The sequence below is a fragment of the Grus americana genome, chromosome 4 (assembly GCF_028858705.1).
Source record: "Grus americana isolate bGruAme1 chromosome 4, bGruAme1.mat, whole genome shotgun sequence".
NCBI classification, from domain to species: Eukaryota; Metazoa; Chordata; class Aves; order Gruiformes; family Gruidae; genus Grus; species Grus americana.
Window position 1 is genome coordinate 54,137,097 of NC_072855.1, and position 24,132 is coordinate 54,161,228.

At 39.9% G+C, this 24,132-nt stretch overlaps 1 protein-coding gene across 1 annotated transcript; it reads right to left on the bottom strand.

Annotated features, from left to right (window-relative positions):
• Positions 1-394: 394 nt before the first annotated feature.
• Positions 395-23,974, bottom strand: EIF4E (eukaryotic translation initiation factor 4E). Its single transcript, XM_054823427.1, has 7 exons — positions 23,869-23,974; positions 14,319-14,425; positions 12,122-12,217; positions 10,058-10,121; positions 8,034-8,147; positions 5,398-5,537; positions 395-1,455 (listed from the first exon to the last, which is right to left on the bottom strand). The coding sequence occupies exons 1-7, from the start codon at positions 23,884-23,886 to the stop codon at positions 1,341-1,343; spliced, it is 654 nt and encodes a 217-aa protein (XP_054679402.1). The 5' UTR covers positions 23,887-23,974; the 3' UTR covers positions 395-1,340.
• Positions 23,975-24,132: the final 158 nt, after the last annotated feature.

A 24,132-nucleotide genomic window follows, 5' to 3' on the forward strand; every position in this document is an offset into this window, starting at 1 on the left:
TGTAGCCATGGCTCTAGTGCGCTTTACTTGTACTTCACATACAAATTATATACTTAGTAGAATCACTCAAGCGCTTTTAGTGTAGCTCCTACCTGAAACTAGACAGCTTTCTATGAACCCTTGAGTTTCTTGGTTGGCATAAACCAGTCAGAAGAGAAACAATGCAAACCATGATCAATTAGTCCAACCACTAAGAAAAAACAGTAGCCACATCAATATAACTTCACTTTGATTTAGGGTGCTATCTAATAGATTTATTAAGTTTCAACAGACTATAGCTCCAGACTTTATCTTTCTTGGAAGACACTACAATAGAAGCCACAGTGGAGACTGCCTTGTCACAAGAAGTACAAATACTTGCTGTATAGATGGAGAAATAAAAGGACAAATCTAGTTGTCTAAAAGACAATTCACTGTACACATTTTATTTACAGTTTTGTACACTGTCTTAATATGAATGGGACCGCTTTTCTACTTGAGCCATTTTAACCAAAGCAAAATAACCTAAGTAATACAAAGTGTTAAAATACAGCATAAGATACAAAAAAGACATACTATTTCTAGTAAGGAATGTAAATTATGGTGTTACATTAAAAAAATCCACAATTATGTTTAGGAAATCACACAAACAGATCACTGATTTGACTGAAATGCATAAATTTGTAGCAAAGCTTTGATGTTACAAAAAACCAAAAAATTACCAAAGAATGCACAAAATTAATGTTTATTCCACCTTTGTCATATTCCCAGATTCTTCACCAAATGTTACATGAGAAAAACAACTGAAATCAAAATATCACTAATGTTATCAAATAGGGAAAACAAATAAATTAATCTAGCAGCCATCAGCATAGGTTACAGCAAAGGTGATGCTGTATAAAAAAATTGCTAGAAAACTGTATGCACCATACTCTTTTCCAAACCAGCAAAATGTTACTGCATACAATGCAAATGTAAAACAGAGTAATTTCCTGCAGGTACAGAAATGCAACTTCTTTTCTGAATACTGTGGATAAACAAATGGGGTTGGTTTTTTTTTTGTAATAGTAATGTTTCTACCAAGCTATTACAGAGTGGGCCAGGAATACATTTATGGATTTGAGGGGGTGAAGTGTACTAAAATTCTGATTGGTAATGGTTACTTCAGCCAAAATAGAAAAAAATTGAACACAGAAGTACAAGACAAAGGCGAATGAGACTTCTCACAAATCTTAGCAACACTTAGATGGAAATCAAATTTAAATGTAGTCCACTCTGCTTTTGAAGAGGCTTTGGTTCAGCTCCCAAATCTCGATTGCTTGACGCAGTCTCCTATGAAAGAATACTCAGAAGGTGTCTTCTTAAACAACAAACCTATTTTTAGTGGTGGAGCCGCTCTTAGTAGCTGTGTCTGCATGGGACTGGTAACCAATCACTATCTTTGGAGGAAGTCCTAATCTTTCCTTGTATACTCTCCTGGAGAAAAGAAATAGAACAACAGTTTAAGCAAAGCCCTCAGGAAGGAATTCGTAACAGGACACCTGCTTTTAAGGTCTGCTGACATTTTCATGAAAAATAGTTGCCTATTTAGAAACAATTTCTAAAGCATGAATAAAGGACTTAAAACAGGATTTTTCTAGCTTATTGCATCTCAACCCAGCTTATAGTTCTGTATGAACAATGACTTGCCTTATAAAATATGACAAGCTCTTGCCAAAAAAATAACAGGCCTATATCAATGTAGAACACAGGGATTCTACTGCATTTGTGTCAATATCATTAATACCAGCAAGCTATATTCCCACATGTAGAAACAAAACAGCTATGAAGTCATGGTCCACAATTCCAGGACTACTCAGATGAGGTCACCTGAACCAAATAAAACAGCAATTCCCTAGAACAGTCAGTTTTTAATCACCATACACATCTTGGTTGCACAGACTTGCTGTCTTGTCCTTAACTACTGATAGAAAGCAGCCCCCCCATTCCCCCAACTGATTATGGTACTGGTCATGGGCAGCTACTCAACAGGAGCTTTAAGAAAAATCAGCAGCTTGGGTTTTATGACTAGAGAAAGAAGCAGCAGTACGCCACTTACACTGTGCTCCTCAGCATAGAGTATGAGTGAGATGCAAACCACTAATGGTGTTAGGCTGCAAGCTCTGACTAAACCACAGAACAAGCCTGTTCAACTGCAGATTGTTAACAAAACTAGATAAAGTTGGTTTTTTAACTTACCCTAATCATAATACAGCAGTTTACAGGATGATAGCTTACCTCAATTTTAACTGTTAAATAGAAGCTTGATATATTGTCTTTGGAGTTATGGCAACATCACAGCAGGTAGTAAACATAACTTACCTCAATCATCACATCAGTTTGCAAAATCTTAACTTTTTTTAGTTAATTCCCTAACGGAGTCATCATAGCTCCTTAGTTAAGGGTTAATACCATCCTAAAAATACACTCTGATGCCTACTAGGTTTGATGTAAGGTTATTCTCTACATGCAGATGATGCGTACCACAGTTCTGTTTGCCTATTGTTAAACACTTACCTCAAGTCTGAACATGACTGTATAACAAAATGGTTAGTATAAGGCAAACCCCACCAGATTCATAAACACTGAAATGAGGAATGTGTTAAGAGACCCACTCAGTAAGTGAAAACCATTAGCAAGCTACTGTGCCTGACAGTTAAAGTCTGGCTTAAGACAGAAGTGCTAAGCAGGGAAGAAATATTTTCATTGGTTGCATAGGTTAAGTGCCCCATAATGACTGAATTTAACAGCAGGTAATTTTGAAACATCAATACTGCAGCATAAGGAATCCACTAGCTTGAGCAATACTTGCTAAATAGCAGAGCACAACATGTATTTTCCATAGTAGAGACCATGATAATCTGAGATGACTACTGTTGCTTATGGGAATGAAGACTACAACATGCTGTTAACACATGTCAAATAATCCATGAAACTCAGCATTATTTCGATTTGCACTTAAACATTTGAGACAAAACCACAGGAAAACATCTGTAGAGTTTCATAGCACATCACTGTCGAGCTTTTTTTCAAATATAAGGACAGCCTTGTGAGCTTAAGATTTACAATGCCTTTCTTCTTATTTGTAAGCACTTTCCTGAGAAAAATCTTACCAATACTCTACTGTTATTGGGTACCCACATTTACAAACTGGCATAGAATCATAGAATGGTTTGGGTTGGAAGGGACCTCAAAGATCATCTAGTTCCAACCCCCCTGCTGCGGGCAGGGACACCCTCCACTAGACCACGTTGCCCAAAGCCCCATCCAACCTGGTCTAAAACACTTCCAGGGAGGGGGCATCCACAACCTCTTTGGGCAACCTGTTCCAGTGCCTCACCACTCTCACAGTAAAGAATTTCTTTCTAACATCTAATCTAAATCGACCCTCCTTCAGCTTAAACCCATTACCTCTTGTCCTGTCACACATGCCCTGATAAACAGTCCCTCACCATCTTTCCTGTAGGCCCCTTCAGGTACTGGCAAGTTGCAATTAGATCTCCCCAGAGCCTTCTTTTCTCCAGGCTGAGCAACCCCAACTCTCTCAGCCTGTCCTCATAGGAGAGGTGCTCCAGCCCTCTGATCAGCTTCGTGGCCCTCCTCTGGACTCGCTCCAACAGCTCCATGTCTCTCCTGTACTGGGACCCCCAGAGCTGGATGCAGTATCCAGGTGGGGTCTCACAAGAGCAGAGCAGAGGGGCAGGATCACCTCCCTCAACCTGCTGGTCACACCTCTTTTGATGCAGCCCAGGACATGGTTGGCTTTCTGGGCTGCAAGCGCACACTGCTGGCTCATGTTGAGGTTCTCATCAATCAAGACCCCCAAGTCCTTCTCCTCGGGGCTGCTTTCAATCCACTCCTCACCCAGCCTATAGTCGTGCTTGGGATTGCGCTGACCCACGTGCAGAACCTTGCACTTGGCCTTGTTGAACTTCATGCAGTTCGCACGGGCCCACCTCTCCAGCCTGGCAAGGTCCCTCTGGATGGCATCCCTTCCCTCCAGCGTGTTGACCACACCACACAGCTTGGTGTCGCTGGCAAAGTTGCTGAGGGTGCACTTGATCCCACTGTCCATGTTGCAGACAAAGATGTTGAACAGTGCCGGTCCCAGTACCGACCCCTGAGGAACACCACTCATCACTGTTCTCCACTTGGACATTGAGCCGTTGACCACAACTCTTTGAGTGCGACCATCCAGCCAATTCCTTATCCACCGTGTGGTCCATCCATCGAATCCATGTCTCTTCAATTTAGAGACAAGGATGTCATGCAGGACAGTGTCAAATGCCTTGCACGAGAGTCCAGGTAGATGATGTCAGCTGCCCTTCCCTTATCCACGGACGCTGTAACCCCATCACAGAAGGCCACCAAATTTGTCAGGCATGATTTGCCCTTAGTGAAGCCATGTTGGCTGTCACCAGTCACCTCCTTATTTTCCATGTGCCTGAGCATAGTCTCCAGGAGGGTCTGCTCCAGAATCTTGCCAGACACGGAGGTGAGACTGACTGGCCTGTAGTTCCCTGGGTCTTCCTTTTTACCCTTCTTAAAAATGGGGGTTATGTTCCCCCTCTTCTAGTCGCCGGACTGCCAGGACTTCTCAAATATGATGGAGAACAGCCTGGCCACTTCATCCGCCAGTTCCCTCAAGACCCGCGGATGCAACTCATCAGGTCCCATGGACTTGTGCACCTTCAGGTTCCTTACTCTCAAACCTTGATCTTCTCCTACAGTGGGCAGTTCTGCATCCTCCCAGTCCCTGCCTTCTGTGACCTGGGCAGTGTGGCTCAAGCATTTGCCAGTGAAGACTGAGGCAAAGAAGTCACTGGGTACCTCAGCCTTCTCCATATCCTGGGTAACCAGGTCACCCGTTTCATTCCGGAGGGGACCCACATTTTCCCTCGTCCTCCTCTTATCACTGACATACCTATAGCAGCTTTTCTTGTTGTCCTTGACATCCCTGGCCAGGCTAATTTCTATCAGGGCTTTGGCTTTCCTAACCTGATCCCTGGCTGCTCAGACAGTTTCTCTGTATTTCTCCCAGGCTACCTGCCCTTGCATGCTGCAACAGAATCTACACTATCCACAGGTATTAATTACAGTGTCTGACTGTGAAATGAAAACCTTCTGCCAAGATTTGTGTTCAATTCTTCATTATTCCTAAACTACAGCAAAGGTAGTGCAGCAGTGGAAAGAAGTTACTAACATAAACCCATACAAAAAAACTACACAGTAACACAAATAATTTGGCACTGAGTTACTTGAACTTGGGATACAGATCTAGACAGGCTACATTTGCTTAAAGTGCATTCTCTATCGTGTTAGCTGGCTTTAAAATGCAGTTACACTTCATATATTCAAGACACCAACCACATTACTTACCCTATATGCGTAACAGCGTCCCTGTTTTCACATTCAGTTGTCCATATTGCTATTTTATCACCTTTAGTTCTAACATTAACAACAGCACCACATACATCATCACTGTAGTCATCAAATGACTCCCCAATAAGGCACAGCAGCTACAAAACAAAAATTAACCATTAAAAGTGGCAGTTCAAAAGTCAGAATCCTGCTCCATAGGCAAACAGTGCACACAAAGGACTCTGAGGAACATTACATTTTACTGCTTACAGCCACTCACCATACAGCAATCATTTTCTGTTTATTGCAGTACCTTCTTGAAGTTCCAAATGTTAACAAGTGAACAAAACTCAGCTGTAGTAAGGTATCTTCCTCCTATTTTGAGTTTTCCACCTCTCCTCCTGTCCCACCACTTGCAAGGTCTGACATAGTTGATCATTTACATAGTGTTGCCTCCCACCCCATCCTCCCAATCCAAAACCAGGTAAGAATTAAAGGAATTTACTCTTCTTTCTAAAGTACGTTTAACACAGATAGACAAATATGAAAATTTTAAGTGTTTACATTTATTATCTAGGAAGAACCTGTGAAGAACTATTTGGGTAATGTTGGCTAGGTAAGGTCCAACTTCAATTCTGAAGTATATCAATTCAGAGGCAAATTAGATTGCAACTTAGATGAAAAGTGCTATCTAGTGAAGTGTTGCTTCCTATCAGCACACTCGGGAAGCTTCAGAGTTCCTGCAGACTCCAAAGGGAATTGGTCATCCTGAACAGTAAGGCAAATGTAACAATATAAGGGTACAAGCAATACAAGATTCTCCCCCACAGACTGAGTTAGGTCACATCCCTGTACAACATGCTAACAGTGAAAGGGATTTTTAAAATTTACAACTTGCAACTTTTAAACCAAGCAATTTATAGATAACAAGAAATTCTGTTTTGTGTAAGAGATTCATCTAGTTCATGCTGAATTAAAAATCCTTCTGCACAATGAAGTATTAGTCTCCAAATGGATGCTTGTTTACTTTACTTGCACAGTATGTTAAATACACTACCATTACATTAATTTTCCAGAACCACTCATAACATTTGGAAATTCAATACACTTGCAACTTTTTGAACAGAGCAGGTCTTTCAGCACCCATGAGAGCTGCAAGGGCTAACTTCATCAAGGAAACACAGAAAGGACAAAGTGTGCTACTGAATAAACCAGGTATAACTACACATACTTCAAATGTTACACCCAATTGCAGGATGCACACATTCACTGAGTAATGAAAGTCATAAATATTTAAGTTTAAGCCACACAAACATTCAAAATATTGATCAACAGCCTTAGTGCATATACCTGCAAAGGTAACTGCTATGCTCAATAAACACTATAGTCAAGTACATTCTTCATGAATGCTGCACAACAGGGGAAAAAAGTCTTCCTAAATGAAGTTTAGTTTACAGTTAAAAATGGTAAAGATCATTAGATAATAATAAAAATTTGTTCCAAAGGGGAGTGATAAAGGAAGTGGTTTTGATTTTTATTTTACAGCACATATCCCAATCACCTGGGTATTTAGGCTCTGTGCCATTGCTTGCTGCTAAACAAAGAGGACAGCCCTATAGCCTTAAGTCTACATAGACTACCTACGTTTTTCCAACCCATATGTAATTGTTATGAACCCATATGTAATGGTTATTAAGAGTCAGAAGGCCTCATCTAGGCATTTAGGGGGAGAGGCCAAATGCACACAGCAAGACATTTATTTACTCATGTGCAATCATATTGCCTAATAGTACAATGCTCACCATCCTTTCTTCAAATCACTACTACGGTGACTAGAAAGATCCTAATGCTCTGGTATTTTGGATACATCTGCTTTGATCCTGAAGGCCATTTCTCACTTTCAAGGGGTGCAATACTTCTTGCCTCTTACACAAGCAGGGAAAAAAGATCAGAGACTTGAAAAGATTGCTTTGCACTGTACTGCCAGCAATCCATGCCCCTAAAACCCAGATCACACTAGACTTTTAGGCTATTCTGAGTCAGTTCCTAGACAATGCAGTTGTATCCTTTTCTGCAACACATTTACTACAATCCACATAATATCTTGAAGTATATTTACTATTCAAAAAATCTATTCCAAAGAGATAACAGCCATGGAAAAAAGTATTTTTATAGTGCACAGGAATATTGCACTATTACTTGCGTATCCTAGTGTTAAGGTAAGTACAGAAAGAACAAAAATCTGAAACTCCCTTTCAGCAAGACCAAACCTAGAAAATCATTCACTTGGAAGAGTACTTGTGAAATGAACTGTTAACATTTGAGCAGTTAAATTTAGGAGTCACACTCAAGACAAAGTGCTATTTTCCCAATAGCTCTACAGCTATTCTGTCCATTCCACAGGAAAAGGTTAATCTGTCCTGCAGAATGACCTCTACTGCTACCCATTAGAAGAAAGTATTCAACAGAATACAACTACATTGAGCATCTCTATTGAAAAGTCATGTTTCAAATACAGCCTGTCAATAAAAACTTACAGGGTACCGTGCTGCCAGGAAGCTAGAAGTCTAGTGTGGCACACAGAAAGAACACCACAGTTAAATAATACAAACGTAAGACTCTTCAGTTGCAACTTGTAAGGCCATAGTGCTTACTGTCTCTAGCCAGAAGCGATCAAGGTCACTTCGTCTCTGCTGTTTGTTTAGTGTAATTAGCCATCGTCCTCCTCGCTTGTTTTTTTCATCTTCCCACATGGGTTCAATCCCATCCTGCAAAGAACAGCCAGAAGTTAAATCAGACTTGACTTCTACTTTTCCTGAAGAATAACCAAAAGGCCAGAGATAACTGAAATAGCAACTTAAAAAAGTGTACAGTTTAGGATACATACCTGTCCAGAAGTACTGTCTCATACCAACACCAAAGTTCCAAAACACTTAAAAAGTACACTTTCTCTAATGAATTTTTATTTCTACAGAAGAATCACAGCCCTGGCCAAAGTCTTGGGTACACAACATAACATAAAAACCTGTGGGAACAGGCAAACATCCACATTGCCTGGTATGAAACCAGACGAAATTAGCAGCTACATTCTGGAGTACTTATTTTAAGTCTTGGACTCGTTGCAGCATTGGCCGAGTGCTTCACTTTATGCATGAAGATTACTTCACTGAAACAGACACCCTTGGCAGCCTATCTCAATGACTTCCTGCACATACAAGGTGAGAATAAGAGGGTTTTAATTGCCAGGGCCACAAAAATCAACACACCATTTAGAAGCAAGCTGCATTCTGATTCATGCTTTACCAATGGCCCTGTACTGAATTAAATGACTCTGGACACACCGATCCAGCAAAGCAGCCAGCTGCCACTCCCATATCCACCAGCTTCGCTGCACTTCAGGAAAGTCAGTCATTAAAAAAAGCAGGTAACTGTCTAGACAGAAATTTGGTTAAGAAATATCTATTGAGAGCTGCACTACAGAACTTCAGCTGAAGGCTAATTAAGTGTTCAACATGCAGGATGGAGTGGTGTCAGATCACTTTAAATTTAACACCCTCGCTGGCAGCTGCAGAGCTCAAACTACATCACCTTTAAGAGGCACTCTTACGAGGTCACAACTGAAGGACAAGAGCAAGAGATTGCTCAGAAGCCTGCAACAGTTGCCAATTCTGTACCTGTTCCGTGCATTTGAATAAATTATTGCTGATTGATGAAATGCAAACACAGAATAGAAACATATACTTAAAACCACAAATTTAGGATTCATGCAACAGCCACAAGCATGATCCATAGATATGCTAACCTCTGAAGGGCCTACAGTTTTTTAAAATTTACTAGTAAGGTTTCTCAGTCACCTAAAGTGTTGTTACCTTCCCAAAGCCAAGCATCGTCACCCTCTTCACTACCTAGAGCTGCTGAGGTTTACAAACTGCATACACAGACTACTGAAGAGTCCCAGCCAGTAGCTATGTTTTACAATCAAAGGAGCAACCAGGCACCAGTACTTAGGGGATTACTTAGGTATTTGAATCCAGAAAGGTGTATGTTAGAAGCACTTCCAGAGGTTAGGATTTAGTTTAGAGCTCCAGTTCAGATCTCCAGTCCAGCTGGGGAAGGATTTCACATACACTTTCTCATCAACATTTCCTATTCACTAGTCTGAATACTTCCTCAGCATGCTTTACGTGTCAGCATTGGGTACAATTTTCCATTTCGTACATAAGTAATATGGTACGTAACTAGTGGTGTAAAAATTAATTATAGGAGCACCGTGCATCTGGCTAGTATCATTAAGAATACTGGAGAACATTGCAGCCTCCCACAGAACTTGGACCTTTTAACTCATTTCATGTCTCACAAAATGATAGAGCTGGAAAATCTTTCATACTATAGAAATTATTGAGACTTAATTATTTGCACAAGCATCTTAAACATAGAACAAAGACAAGCAACAGATTAAAATGTACTGTCTGTTAAAGCAAGTACTTGCATTTTCAGAACTAGTGACAGCCTGACTTTCAGAGGGCATGTGTTTGGGACTTCTTAAAAAATAACACCTTTAGGACATTCCCAACCACGCTACTAAATATCCAAAGTGAAATATTTGGACAATGTCTTGCTTAGTCAGGAAACCATCCATCAACATCCATAACTGAAGAAAAAAGGTTAGCAAGCATACCTTAAAGAGCGAGTAGTCACAACCAGGCATTAAATTACTAGAGAGCTGGATATGGTTGTATAAACTATTGGAGGGAAAAAAGCAGGATTAAAAACTAGGCATTATTTTAAGGTACAAAATTCTTAAAGAATTTAAGATGTATGACTGAATAAAATACAAAAATTAAAAAGCATTAAAGTTATTTCAGAAGCAACCCTATTTCCTAAGTATTTTTCATCAGTATAAAAGCATTAACTTTAAAATGTTCTGTGCTTAAAGAAGCAGAAAAGAAACTTGTTTATGAAGACTTGATGGATTCCTATACAACAGTGTTTTCCAGAAATACCAATGCTTCTTTTAAACCTAGTTCTAACAAAGCTGTTGGAAACCTAACACACTGAACTTTCATGGCAACAAGTTCTGTGTATTCTGTACATATACATACATGGAATAAAGATAATTGTTTATGTTTCTAAGGCTACTCTCTCTGCAGAGAGAGGTTTTAGGAGAAATATTTGACTTTGTTATTTAATACAATACTCAAGGAATGAAGGCTGTAGGCCTGATAATTGAAATTAAGGACTCAAAAGGCAAGAACGGATGACTAACAACAAAATATAAAATATATACTCTGAATTAGATTTACAACTACGCAATTCAGAGAAAAAAAAGGAGTACATACCATCTCCTCCTCTAGCAAGTAGAAGCTTTTTTTCCCCTGCATTGTTAAGGTCAGACTTTAGAAAAAGGCCTGCACATACCATAGTGACTTGTAGTCCAAGACCAACTAAATGTTCAGGCATGGTCCAGCACCAAAAAAGAAATTAATTACTGCAATGTTCTAACAATTAGAAATCAGGCATAGGAATTTACAAAGCCAGTTACAGATTTACCAGCTTCCCTCTTTTAGGTTTACCTTAACCTTAGTATTTTTCCCCAGAACACACCTATTTCCCACTTCAACCACAACAGAGGCATAACTTCTCAATTGCTTGTGACTGATTTTATACCTTGACTGCACACAACTAGACTAAGCACTTCTTTTAATTACCCAGACTATCTTGGCTACAGGAGCTCAAAAAATTTACTCTTAACTAGCTTTAAAAGTAACCTTCAAACAATTTAGCCTCCCATCACATGCCCCAAGACTGCAAACTACTATTTGCTCAGTCACCCCCACAGCAGGAATGGGAAAGCTGGTTACGAGTACAGAATTCTATACCCCTCCGACTGCACTGATAAATACTTGTTCAACATTTTCAGTATCTTTGTTTCCTGTTTGTGCTAATGGGTCTCATTATTCCACTAAGAGACACCATCTCTCCTTTACTGATCACATCCAAAAGAACCCCCCCACCACCACTCAATGCAGCATGAAACACTATGAAAGATCAACTATATAATGCATTTTTTCACCCTCAATTTCATGCCACTTGCATTTTCTCCATATTTCATCATTAAGGCAGGCAAAATCTTCCAAGTAAGCCACCTGAATTTGACTGAAGCAAGTGTTCGGAAAGCACAGGCCCACCTTCAAAGGCTTTGTTCTTGCTGTTTGAGCCTAAGTGCTTTCGCAGACCTTCAATTTAGATAGTTTCTTCTGTAACCTCTAATGAACTTCTTTCAAGGATGCCATTAATCTGCATCAATCTCCCACGTACTATGCTCTAGATTGAGGCACTTTTGAGCATCTGAAGTGAGCCAGCTGTCTGAGAATTTTATCAACTAGCAAAATTTTGGGCCAAGGAAGTGACAGTTGGCTACAAGAATTTACAAATTCACATTACTATGGGATCGCTACTGCACAAATACAATTTTCTACATGTATGTCATGTACATATGAATATAAGCAGTGTTGCAATGTTAACAGCAAGACAATGTACGTTTAAAGTATGAAAAACTTCTCCAATCACACTTTCTTTAAAGGTTACATTCTACCACATTCTGAAGAATGGGGTAGACCTCACCTTCAATTTTGCAAACATTTCAGATTACACCCAACAAGTTGCAGTTAATGGAGTACTTTTTTTTTTACTTTGGCATAAGCTTTGCCAACATATGCAGATTGAAAAAATCTTTACTTACGCCCAAAAATCTTCAACAGTATCAAACTTTGAGATAAGACGAAGATTTGCTTGCCAAGTTTTGCTCTTGTCATTTTTAAAAAACCAGAGTGCCCATCTAAAGGAAAACAAAATAAAATAATAGCATCTAGAAACTAAAGTATATTAAAAATATAATTCATTATTTGTATTGTTATATCCAAACCAATTATAAACCTTAAGATATTATCAGCATGGAAGTCAGTTTTCATCAACAAGCTACATGAAAAACTCAGTTCTCAAGTCTAACTCTTTGCAGATCAACAATATTTGTGTTCCCACTACAAGACTTATGGCAGACTTGATCAATCCATTAGGTAAATATTTTAAATAGTTTTGGACCATTTCTAAAACTCTAAACCTCTAAGCCTCAGATGTTTCTCCTTGCTGCTACTGCTAAACTGCAATCCCCTACTGCTAATAACTGATTATGGTCTAAACCAACACCAACTATTCAAACTAGGAACACAGCTCCCTTTCCAGTAATTTCCTTGTAAAGGTTACAAAAGCTAATAATATCACTCCAAAGCTATACATGACATGAAAGTTTCCAAGCACTCACATACTAGGAGAACATAAATTTTAAAAGGGAAGCTGTGTGAAGCTTGCTAATGGCAACAGTCTTTATAAAGTTTTTAAATCTGCATAAGACTAAATGAAAAAAATTTCCATCCAATTTTCTTCATCATTATTTCTGCTGAGTACAAATCTCAGCACATTAAAAATTGAACCTTTCACACAAAGGTGCTCTTTCTGGATCTAAAAAACATAATTTTAAATGCTGAACAGGATACCTGATGAGGCATTTAACAAAACAGGTTTATTTTTCATTCTGATAGTTTCAGTAGCATTGAAATCACTCAAGTTAGCACTAGAGTAGATTTGAAGTACCCCACTGTGAGAAGATAAGTCCCCAGGTGTCAATCTATTGTTTTGAGACCTTTCAAACCTTGTTTTAAAAAGTTTATACTCTTTTCCAGTAATAGCCTCATTACCACTTGTAAAGGAGTGGCAGCACCAATAGGAAGGACGGAAAGAAGGGCAAGGGAAAATGGGATGCACACAGTATAGCATTACAGTGCAGAGTGGTTTTCCACCCTTGCTCAAAGCTTGGAAGAAGACTAAGGTGACACTTGGTAAAAGGTTCACTTTGGGGCAGCACCCACCTACCTACCAACATTAAGTACTGAGCACTCCACAGCAGCTTTTCACCTTACTTGGAGAAAATTACTTCCTACCTGCTCTTTTTGAAGCATATGTATGCTGCTGTAACTTTTGTGCACATTTAACAGAATTCCATCTGTAAGCTTATAATATCCTTCCTGCAGAAAGGTAGTTCAAGTTGAGGTTTTCAAGTACAAAGCTTCTCGGTCAAGTCCTTACTGTCTCTATAGCTCAGTAAAAAGCTGAGTTGTACTTTTAAGACATAGCTGGTTTTGCACACTGAACAAAGAATTTAGTAAGAGGGCTTTGATTTTTTGATAACTTTACTTTTCACTATTGCTCCATTTTCTTCTTGTTAAACAAGAAAATTTAAATGCCCTACAGTTTTTTCTTAGTGACACATCGGTACAAATGTGCACATTTGCACTTTACAGGGTGTCTTCTGCTGTGCTTCCTACAGATAATGAAAACAGTATTACTGTAGACACCAACCTCATATGATCAAGTCTAAGCAGCTCTTTGGCTGATTAACACAGCTTCTACTACTTTCAGTTCCCAATAGGAGAAAAAAAAATGGTAAGATATGAAGGAGTAAGACTCTGATAAGAAATAAGAATGAGAAGTCTTTACCACTGGCACCTTAACAGCCCAAAGTACAAGCACAATGGCAGGTTTTCCAGTTCTGCTTGGCAGCAACTTCATCTCAGGGTCAGTCTCTTAAAACACACCAGACAAAAGCAACAAAAGCTCTGCTTGCCTCCAACTACAAGTAAAGCCATGCTCTTTTCAATTACCTGGCTGCATTATGAAAATCTGCAAAGATTTTTAGCTTCTGTAACACTATGTGAGAAGGCTCTAAATTACAACAGGATCAGATTCTATTTCCACTGCTAAAATCTTCAAAAAATTTAGAATTCTCAAAATGCAGCTAGAAAGCATAAGGTGAACAAGAAAGCTGTAAAGTCAGAGGCATTCTACCTTTGACAAAATTACAATCATGCTTCTATACTATTTACCTGTTTTGTAGTGGATGTTTAATATACTGTTCAGGGCTGGCAACCTCCTGACTAGGTGCTGGCTCGGTTTTCTCCTCTTCTGAAGGCTGAGGGTTGGGAGTGGTTTCCTGTTTGAAGAAAGGAGTTATTAATACGTTCCTTCTCATTTTTTATTAAGTAATTTAGTTCTCTGAAGTAACTAAGAAGGATGAAGCTAAGAGTTCCTCTAATTCACCTTGGATGAGGAGTCCAAATCACAACATGGAAGCACAAGCCACATCCCTTTATTCTTCAACATCTGAATAGGTCCTACAATAAATACTGCAGGAATTCACATTCTGCTATTCAGTGATTTGTTTCCTGTGTCAGTTATTTCCAGAATGGTTTGCTTAACATACTTGTCTTATTTTGAAAGAGTTCTGAGAGTTATTTCCGAAATACACAATATGCTGTTATCTAGAATACACACATTTAAAAATTAATTTCCAGAATAATAATTTCAGAAGGATTCTTTTTAAAATCAGTTTCTGACAACACATCATTGGAAACAGATGTACAGACCCTGGTTAGTTAGAAAAATCTGTTACTACAAGTAGGGGACATGCCTACAATTCTCAGATCTGAAATCAGTTATTACAAGCAGCTGGAAAACAAACCAGTAAGTAGTTATCTTTGTATTTGCAATCTCCCTACTAACAAAGCTTCAGGCACCAAACAGAATTTAAACACATATCAGTTCTCAAATTTCAAACTGAAATAAATGTAATTACACATGTCTACCACATATTAGACTGATGCCAAGTATTATTTTTTTTCAAATCTCTAGAGATAGTGCTGGAGATGTCAAATATACTTTAACACAAAGAAGTGAAATAATACATTCCCTTTGCATGCAAACCTCCTCAAGCTTGTCGTTCAGTTTGAGAAGCCACTGTGTCAGGTTTGAAATTCTAATGTCATTCCTTCAAACCAGGAAACACAAAGCTTTATTGTGAGGCCAAGCGTCCCCACCAGTTACCACCATCTCTCCCTAATCTGCAATCTGTGCTAGAATATGAGACAGGGAATGAGGACCAGAGTTCATTCCCTACAGCTAACACAAAAATGCCTGTACATCTGATCTCGTAAAAGAAAAAACACTTCAGTAATATAAACAAATACTAACTACAGCAGACCCAAATACTCTAGCCATTCCTAAATGCAGCAATATAAAAGTAATACTTAAAAATTAATTTAAACTTTGTGGTCTTAAGAGAACAAAGGAATGTAGAGGTAAGTCATCTAATTAATGGAACAGTTTACTCCAGACTTCCACATTACTTAATCATCACCAAAGGTGCTGAAAAGTGGAATGGATTTGAAGTGATAACACAAACACACACTGTTTAACCTGCACAGTCCCAGCTGGCAAACTCTTCTGGTAATACCTAAAGATGTATCTTAATAGGGATTTTCTTCTCATTATCAGTATATTTAGCATTAAGCATATTATGTTTTACTTCAGAGAAGTTACACCTTTATGCTTGAAAATAATTAAGTATGCTTTAGTTTAACAGCTCACCTAGAAAAAAATTCAGTTCAAAAGCTAAATATAATTTACATCATGTTTAAGAATGCTTTCACAGGCTCCCATGTTCAGAGGGAAAAGACTGAAATGTGAAGGCCTAACAGGGGCAGTGACAACTAGGATAGTGCTTCAATTTACCCAGTACAAGGGGCAGTTAGTACAATTTCCTGCCTCTTAAACTAAATGCTTTCTGAAGATTCCCTAGTGGGGAACATTACTGACAAACCCACAGAAGCACAATCTGTCAAATATCCTTCAGTGTAATACTATAAAAAGCTAAACAGATCTTCAAAAAGCTTAGTGATTCAAATTCTATCTAGAATAAAATTTCTAGCATTAGCCCCATTTATTAGTTGTTGGTATCAAATATACACCTTCTCCTTTAATCACATACAAACACCCCATACAACAAATTAAGATGTCAGTGCACAAAGGCTGTAAAATACACCAAAGAAGCATTTCAATACTTCTTGCTCCAAGTTATCATTTGTATTATACTACAAAAAGCCAAGTACAGACAACTAGAATTTAAGTGTTGCCCCTTCAGGGGCTTCTAACTAGAAGAGTTAGAAATATTACATGTGCAAACACAATGTGCATACAAGAAAAATCTTGTCAACATTTTAGAAGTAAACAAAGCACTAGGTTTTGTGATAAAGCTCGCTTTCATTCACAATACTCTGCAATTGTGACATCTAATATTTACCATTGATTTACAAATGCTATTACGCTAAAGATTTTTACATCAAATAGACTCACTCTTGATGAATGCAGCATATCTTCCCAAAATAATTTCAGTTGAGAGTCTCAGTCAAGTTTGCTCAGCAAATAGTTTTCAAAGAGCTAATCCTAAAGTCTCTCTCATCACACTTCCAGAAGTATCATTGACTATATAAACTGGAAGAATCAATACAAAACTACTAACCACATGTGGGGCTATGCCATTTCATAATTTCTAATACAAGACAACATCAGAAAGGATTAATATAGCACCTCCAGACAATTAAAAAAATGCAATGAGACTCAGAGAATACTGCCCAGAATACTGATGGTCACCCTTCACATAACTATGTAAAAGTCCATTTTGGACAAATGAAAGACACCTGACTCAATAACAAACATTTTAGTTAATCACCACCATAACAAGTCCCTCAGGATATTTTGAAAACTACCTAGCAATAATGAAACTCAGACTAACCACTATTTCAAGCTCCTGTCCAAACCAGTACATGACAACTCGCCTCCAAGGTCCAGCTAACTATGATCTTGACCCAGGATTATGCCACTCCCCTCAAAAACTAACCCAGCCAGAACAGATTTTTTTTTTCCTTCCCCAGCACCAGGCTGCCCATCAAGGACAGGTACAGCTGTACACACAGGAATAAACATAGAAAAAGCTATAAAGTTGGAAGCAGAGCTTTCCGCCACCAAACAGTTTTCTGGCTGGTCTCAGAAGCCTAAACCAGCTTGTTTTCACTACCTTTTATTTCCCACTGCCGTTGAGGAAAACAGAAAAAGGACCATTTGCATTTTTGGCTTGTAAATCATATCAGCTCCCATTTCCTTTCATCTTACATTTATCTCACTATTCTGACCACCGAGCTAAAGTATTTGTATAGCAAAGCACCTCTCATTGCTAATCGAACACAAAGTATGTAAGTTCACTAATTGGCATTCAAAGTCCATTTCTTGTATCCAACCTCTTTCCAGCTACTGAAATTCGACCCCAAAGCATAAGCATGCAGGTCTTAAAAGATTCCTTAAATACAATATATAAAGTGATATTGTACACATTTTACCAATTCACACCTTGAAATCTTGCAATTGCTACACTATTAACTTACTAATAGTCAGACTGTCTCCACGAGCAGTTTCTGGACTACTAAAATTAAAATCCTTTATAGTACTTTATTATTGCTCATAGCTAATGCATTCTTTAACCTAAAATTGACTTTGCGTCTACTATTAAACTAAGCTACCTCTGTGTTTGTTGCTTTTAAAATAGATGTAATAAAATAGGGTAGAATTACCAGATAAACTGGAAAGTTTCATATGGCCAGTCCTACTCCTCATACACAAGACAGCACGTAATTAAAAGTGACATTTATTCACTACCCACAGTTTTTTGATGTAGGAATCAGCTTGCAGAAGTCCATGAAACATTTGCTTACTCAGCATTTAATGACTGTGCATATCTGCACGTTACTTGGATTCTGACACTTGCAGATTTAATTGGTGTTATTTATTCTTTCTCCACAGCCCACAATGACCAACATATCAAAGGAAGGTGTGCGTGTCACCGGGGCAGGAAACAAACACCACTTACAGTAAAAACTGCTTAATCAGGTTTGTCTATTGAAGAGAACAACTAGCTTGACTAGGTTTCACCAAGTGTTTTCAGGTTCTGCCCAGACCACATTCACATCATCTACTTGTCTACAGAATTGTTTAGGAAGTCCAGTTGAGAGTGTGCAACATTTGTGTCCCAAAAGGGCATAACCTAGTACTATTATGCATTCTTGGTGAAAGTTAAGAGAATCAATGAGTGCAAAAGGCTTCTAAAGTTTTCTTACATTAAACTAAAGTAAGTCTGCTGGATCTTACACTTGCAGATAACTGCTACTACACTACAGTCAGGATAACAATTCACAGGGCGCAAAATCAAGAGCTATTTATTTCAAAATATTCTGGACAAGAAAAGATTTAAGCCCACTCACAAGCAAGTATTATGTGCTGTAAGAAAACAAACCAAGTGATGATCTGATACACAACTCTGAGGAATGAATATATAGAGGTAAAAATTGTATGCAGTATGTGTAATGCATGTATTGGAAGAGAGGTACCAATAGCCACTTGTTACCAATTAAACAGTGTTAAATAGCTTTCCAGACACCAGGACAGAGAAAAATTTTCTAGGCATGACATAACAAGGCCTAACACGGAGCAACTATCCTAACTGCATACATTATTACTTAGACCACCACAGATTTTTAGAAAGGCATTCACCATTAGAACACAAATATGGGACATGATTTTAACTGAGTGACATCCCACCAAATTAGAAGTGCAACGCATGCACAGGAGGACAGGAACAAAAGATTGAAGAGTCACACATTTCCTCCAAGGTCAGAGGGGCACGCTGGTTTGTTTGGGTTTTTTTAGGAAATATAATCTCAAGTTTTAAAATATGCAAAGAATATTCACAGCCCTTCTGACTTCTGAAAAATGAGTTACATACACTTGAAAGTACCCATAAGATTTTCAACATTTAACTTGCAACCTTACGACTAAAATTAACAAACAGGTTACAAGGTATATCAAAATAGTTCAATATCTTTGTGTGTTTTTTTCTAGCTGCCTAAGCAGGCTGCCCTTGTGCTACTACTTCTAACCACAGTCTGCAGTCCACTGCTGCCTTTGCTACTGGAACCCGAACTCTACCTATGGGGTAGTATGACTTTCCACATCTAACATTCTGTTAGTTCTAAGGCACTCAGACAAGAAAAAAAGCTTCCCAAAACTACTGAGGAGAACAGTTCAGATGACGCAAGGGACAAAACATCTCTAATCTCCCTGCACACTTCTACACAATAGACACGAAAGCACTCCAAATTACTGCAGGTATATTGAGCAGACAACCATGCATAGAATTTTACATCAGCTGAAAAATTAAGACACATTCAATCTTCAGAAAAGAATTTAAAACAATATTGTATAATGTACGGATGCCCAAGAGGTCAGTCTTCAACCAAAAAGATAAAGTACTGGACATACTTCTGGTATGCCAAATTACTGTAAAGCATGTAACACACACAAGCTACTTTGATAAACAGCACTGAACATGAGAAAAACCATCCACTATTTAAAAGATTATTCATTTAAACAACTGTTCTGCACATTTAGAAAAAAGACTTTTAAACAGATAAAATTTTTCTGGCTTGCATCCACCATATAAGAATCAAGGACAACTGTCACTTTCAGGCAGCAAACAGAACACTTGCATTACATAGCACACTTAAACCTGTATATCACACACACAGTACCTTCATAGCATCAAAGTTTTAAAGAGGAATAGGTTTTAGGACTTTAAGAAATGAGTGACTGCTTTAAGTTTCTAAGTTAAAAATAGTCTCTAAACTTATGTTTAACCTTGACTTCAGAATATTTCAAAAGTGAAAGACAAATCTGAGGAAAGTCACATTAATTTACTTAAAACCTGCACTTCTCTTTCACAGTACAGACTCTCTACCAATATCCCTCATTTGGTTGCCCCCTCTATCCTCTCAAAATTCACACTGATCTTTATGAAGCTGCCAAAAAGGTCACATTTTCTCATCAAAATTTTCCATGTACCTCCACACCTGCAGGTACTATCAGTATATGAAACACAACTCAGTCTCATATGCTATTTTTATGCATTACCTTGAAATAAGCTTGACATTTTACATGGTGTTTGAAATGTAATTTTTTTAAAATTGCTTTCAGAAAAATGTTTATCTCAAATTTACAAGTTGTCTGACATCCTCCTCCTCTTAGAGAAAGCTTTGTATTCAGTCAGAAATGTAATTTACAATTGGGAAGTTTATGATAGACATTCTCAATTATTAAACAGCACACAAGATACATTTATCCTGCATCATTTCAGAAAAATGCAATGAGCAAGCAACTGTTCACAATACTACAGCTGAATACTATACTGATTTCAATGACAGCAGGTCACTGACTATATTACCACAGAAATACCTAGTAATAAGAGTAAGTCTAAAGTTCAACATGGCCGGCACTTAATTTACATGTTAACTGTCTGTCAATAATACAAAATACCTTTCAGCCTACCTTGAATTTTAGGAGCTATTTTGAACTTTCCAGAATTTCAAGGCCTTGCACCACTATGTTTGTAACCCTTTGAGGTAATACTGTTTCATTTAAAGAAAAGTTTTGAGTCCTACCTATTGATGATTACCTGTTTAAACAAGCATTTTCCAAATTCTGAGTAACTAAAGTTTCACCCATGTACTTTAAAATGGGGAGTTAAATTCACAAGAATTGCATTTGCCTAAGTGTAATGATAACTGTCATGAAGCAAAAAAAAGAACTGTGATGCCCATTTCCAATTTGAACAATGAGGGATCAGATGTTCACATGTAGGTTACTTCCACATGGTTTATACACACCTAGAAGTATAGAAGTTACAGGCTTTGTGAGGCTATATTTTAAAGTCACCTTTGGTAAACTACTGTTTACTAAAGCATTACTATTGGTTTTGCTGTTGACTTTGTGGACTTTTGCACAGTGTTATCTGATCACGTTTAATCCTCAAAGGCTACAATATGAGCACGCTTTAATAGGACACACTTCTGCATATTCTCACAAATTAATCTAGAATAGTCTTAAAAGAAAAACAATCTGGATACCACAGGAAAAACAGAGAGGTTTAACCTGTGAATGTTGCAGAGGCTTAAGTTTTCCCTGCAGTGGAGAAGTAAACCACTGTGCAAGAGGTCTAGATTTACTTAGAATAATCTTGCTTTTCTTAGCAACTGCCATGGAACTCTTTACTTTCAATTCAAGTTTCAATATTCACTAAAAGTTTCAAACATTTTTTCCAGCCTCTTAACAAGACTTAAAATATGTTACACCTGAGAGCACAGAAATACTAGAATCATCATTGATTTTAGTAGGAGTCTACATAAAAAAAAAAAGACATTCAGCAGTGTTTTGTATTTCCTGAGACACATTTTCATACTAGGGAAGCATCACAGATGACATCTCTACAAACCTAGGTCCAAATTTTGAAGGTCAGCAACAGAAAGGCTTTTCTACAATCAAGAGGTAATCCAATCCCTAACCACACATACAATTACATTGTTCAACTGAAAAGCACGTAGTATTTCTGCAACATTAAGCATCTATGACCTCAGTCACTACTCAAGTCTATCTTTAAGCTTAGGTAGGAGGAGTGTGGGCCATTTAAAAGGACAATAAATAAAAAAATTATTATTTAAATAAATTTGAAAATAAGTATGCATAGCTGGTATTTGTTTCCTGAAGTCAAACATACTTCAGCTACAACAGAACATTCAATAGCAGCACTAGTCAAACTGTTGTGAGCATTGCCCTATCTTCCACTTTTATTGGCTCAGCACAACTGCCTGTCACTGCATGGTGAACTGAATCTGGGAAACCAATCTTACTGGGAAATGGTGTGGCAAAATCAATTGTTTATTTTTTGCTAAATTAGGCCCCAGATCTAGCTCAACATGCAACCTCACACTTATGCAAGAACAATGGAGAGAATGGTGCAGAGACAGGCCTACACCAGCACCACAACCAAGAAAGTCACAAACCTATGCCTCTAGAGTCATTTCAATTTCCAACGACCATCAGTAGTACAAATTATTTATCACAACCCCTGGTAAGCTCCATGGTCATCACAAAACACTGAGCTGACAGGAAGCTCTCATCTTCCAATGTGCAGGCTATAGCTCAGAAAGATCAGCTTTTGGATGGGAAAACAAGTGTTTAACACCATGGCTGGAGAACATGGGAAGGGTGCTGCTGGTGGTCCAGCTCGTCATCTTAACTGACGTTCTTCCTGGTCAGAACTGCTAGTCAAACAATTTATAAGTGCTGACCAATTTCAATCTCTTCCTTGTAAGTAAAGGTGGGGGAATTTTGTTCATGGAAGAAAATCCTAAGAGGAGGATCAATGTCCCCTACACAAAAAAAGTAAAGTTAATTTTTATTTAGAAACAGTGATTTTTCAAACTTAAACACTTTTTGTCTAAATGTCACAAACCCTCTCCAGGGTACACACTAGCCTTCCTTAAGTTTCTCAGTTTCTTGAAACTCTAATACACGCTTTTCTGCTGTCCACTCCTCATGATATACAAGCATGTGGGATTAGAATAACAACTATACTTGGACCACTTCCAGTCACTTCAGTTCTTTACGGAAGCGCAGGCTAGGACAATGTTTACAAAATAGAGCATAAAATCATAAACATAATGCCTAGAAAAAGAAAAAAACACTTAATTATGAAAACGATAAAAAAGCTGGACTAAAAATGTCATTTTGATCCAGAAAGATGACATAACTGGAAAAAGCCCATTTCATTTAACACACGCCTGGAGTCTTTACCAGTCACGGTTTTCTTGTTCCAGCTGCCAAACTCCGAGCAGCTCATCTGCTACCTCACAGATCCTCACCCCCGGTTAGCGGCCCCGCACCTCCAAATCGCAATGCCTCTCACCGTAAGCTCTGCGTCTGCCTTGAAACTAAACCTTCACCGTGCCCCGCTTGCCAGGAGGGCGCTCGCCGGCCGGCGAGGAAGAGCCGCCCTCTCGGTGACCGGCAAGTCTAACCCACCGGCCTCTCCGGGAGGAAAGCAACATGGCCACCTCCACCGCGCCACATGCGCCCAGCGCGGCCAAGAGCCGCCCGCCAGGCGGACGGGCCGGTTCGCCGCCGCCCAGGGCTGCTCCTCTCCGCGCCTTCCGGCCCCGGCGTATCCCCCCCCGCCGTGCCGCAGAAGCAGCCGGGCCGGGCGGCGGGGGCCGCGGGCGGGGCGCGGCGCGGCACAATGGGCGCCGCGGCGGCAGCCAGTGCCGGCGGCCCACAGGCCTCACTGGCTCCCACCCGCCGGGCCTCGCCCCCGCCCCTACCCCTCTCCCGCCCGCCCTGGATCGCCGCCGGCCCGGCGCCCCCCGCAGCCGTGTGGCGAGCGGCGGTGCCGGCACGGCCCTCGGGCCCCCGCCTCCCCCTCCCCCCGCGCAGGCCGGCGCCTCCCGCTCCCCCTCCCCCCGCTCCGTCCCCCTGCGTGCGTGCGCTCCTCGCCGGCCTCGCCGCCCGCGCCCCGGCGCCCATCCGCCTGCGTCCCGCCCGGCCGGGCGCCCGCCGCCCCTCGTCCGGGGGAGCCGCGGCTCGAGGAGAAGGAGGCGGCAGCGGCGGGAGGGTGAGGAAGGAGAGAGAAAGGCAGGCGGGAGAAGGGAATGAAACACTCACCGGTTCCACCGTCGCCATCTTAGATCGATCTGATCGCAGAAGCGCTGCGGGGAGGGGAAGGGGCGGATAAAAAACCCAGGTTCAAACCCGGTTGGCCGCCCGGCGGTCACGTGAGCCCGGCGGCCGTTTGGGAGGGGGGAGGGGAGGCGCCGGCCCTGGGGCCCCGGGCGGGGCGCGATGCATGCCGGGAGCTGTAGTCGCGGAGCGCGGGGGAGGCCGGGAGCCCCTCCCCCGCCCGCTCTCGCGGCGAGGCGCCGTCACGTG

Coding starts and splice junctions, on each gene's coding strand:
- EIF4E (XM_054823427.1), bottom strand. Junction 8,148..10,057: donor GTGACTACTCGCTCTTTAAG/GTATGCTTGCTA, acceptor TGTTCTTTGCAG/GATGGGATTGAACCCATGTG. Junction 5,538..8,033: donor ATCGCTTCTGGCTAGAGACA/GTAAGCACTATG, acceptor TTTGTTTTGTAG/CTGCTGTGCCTTATTGGGGA.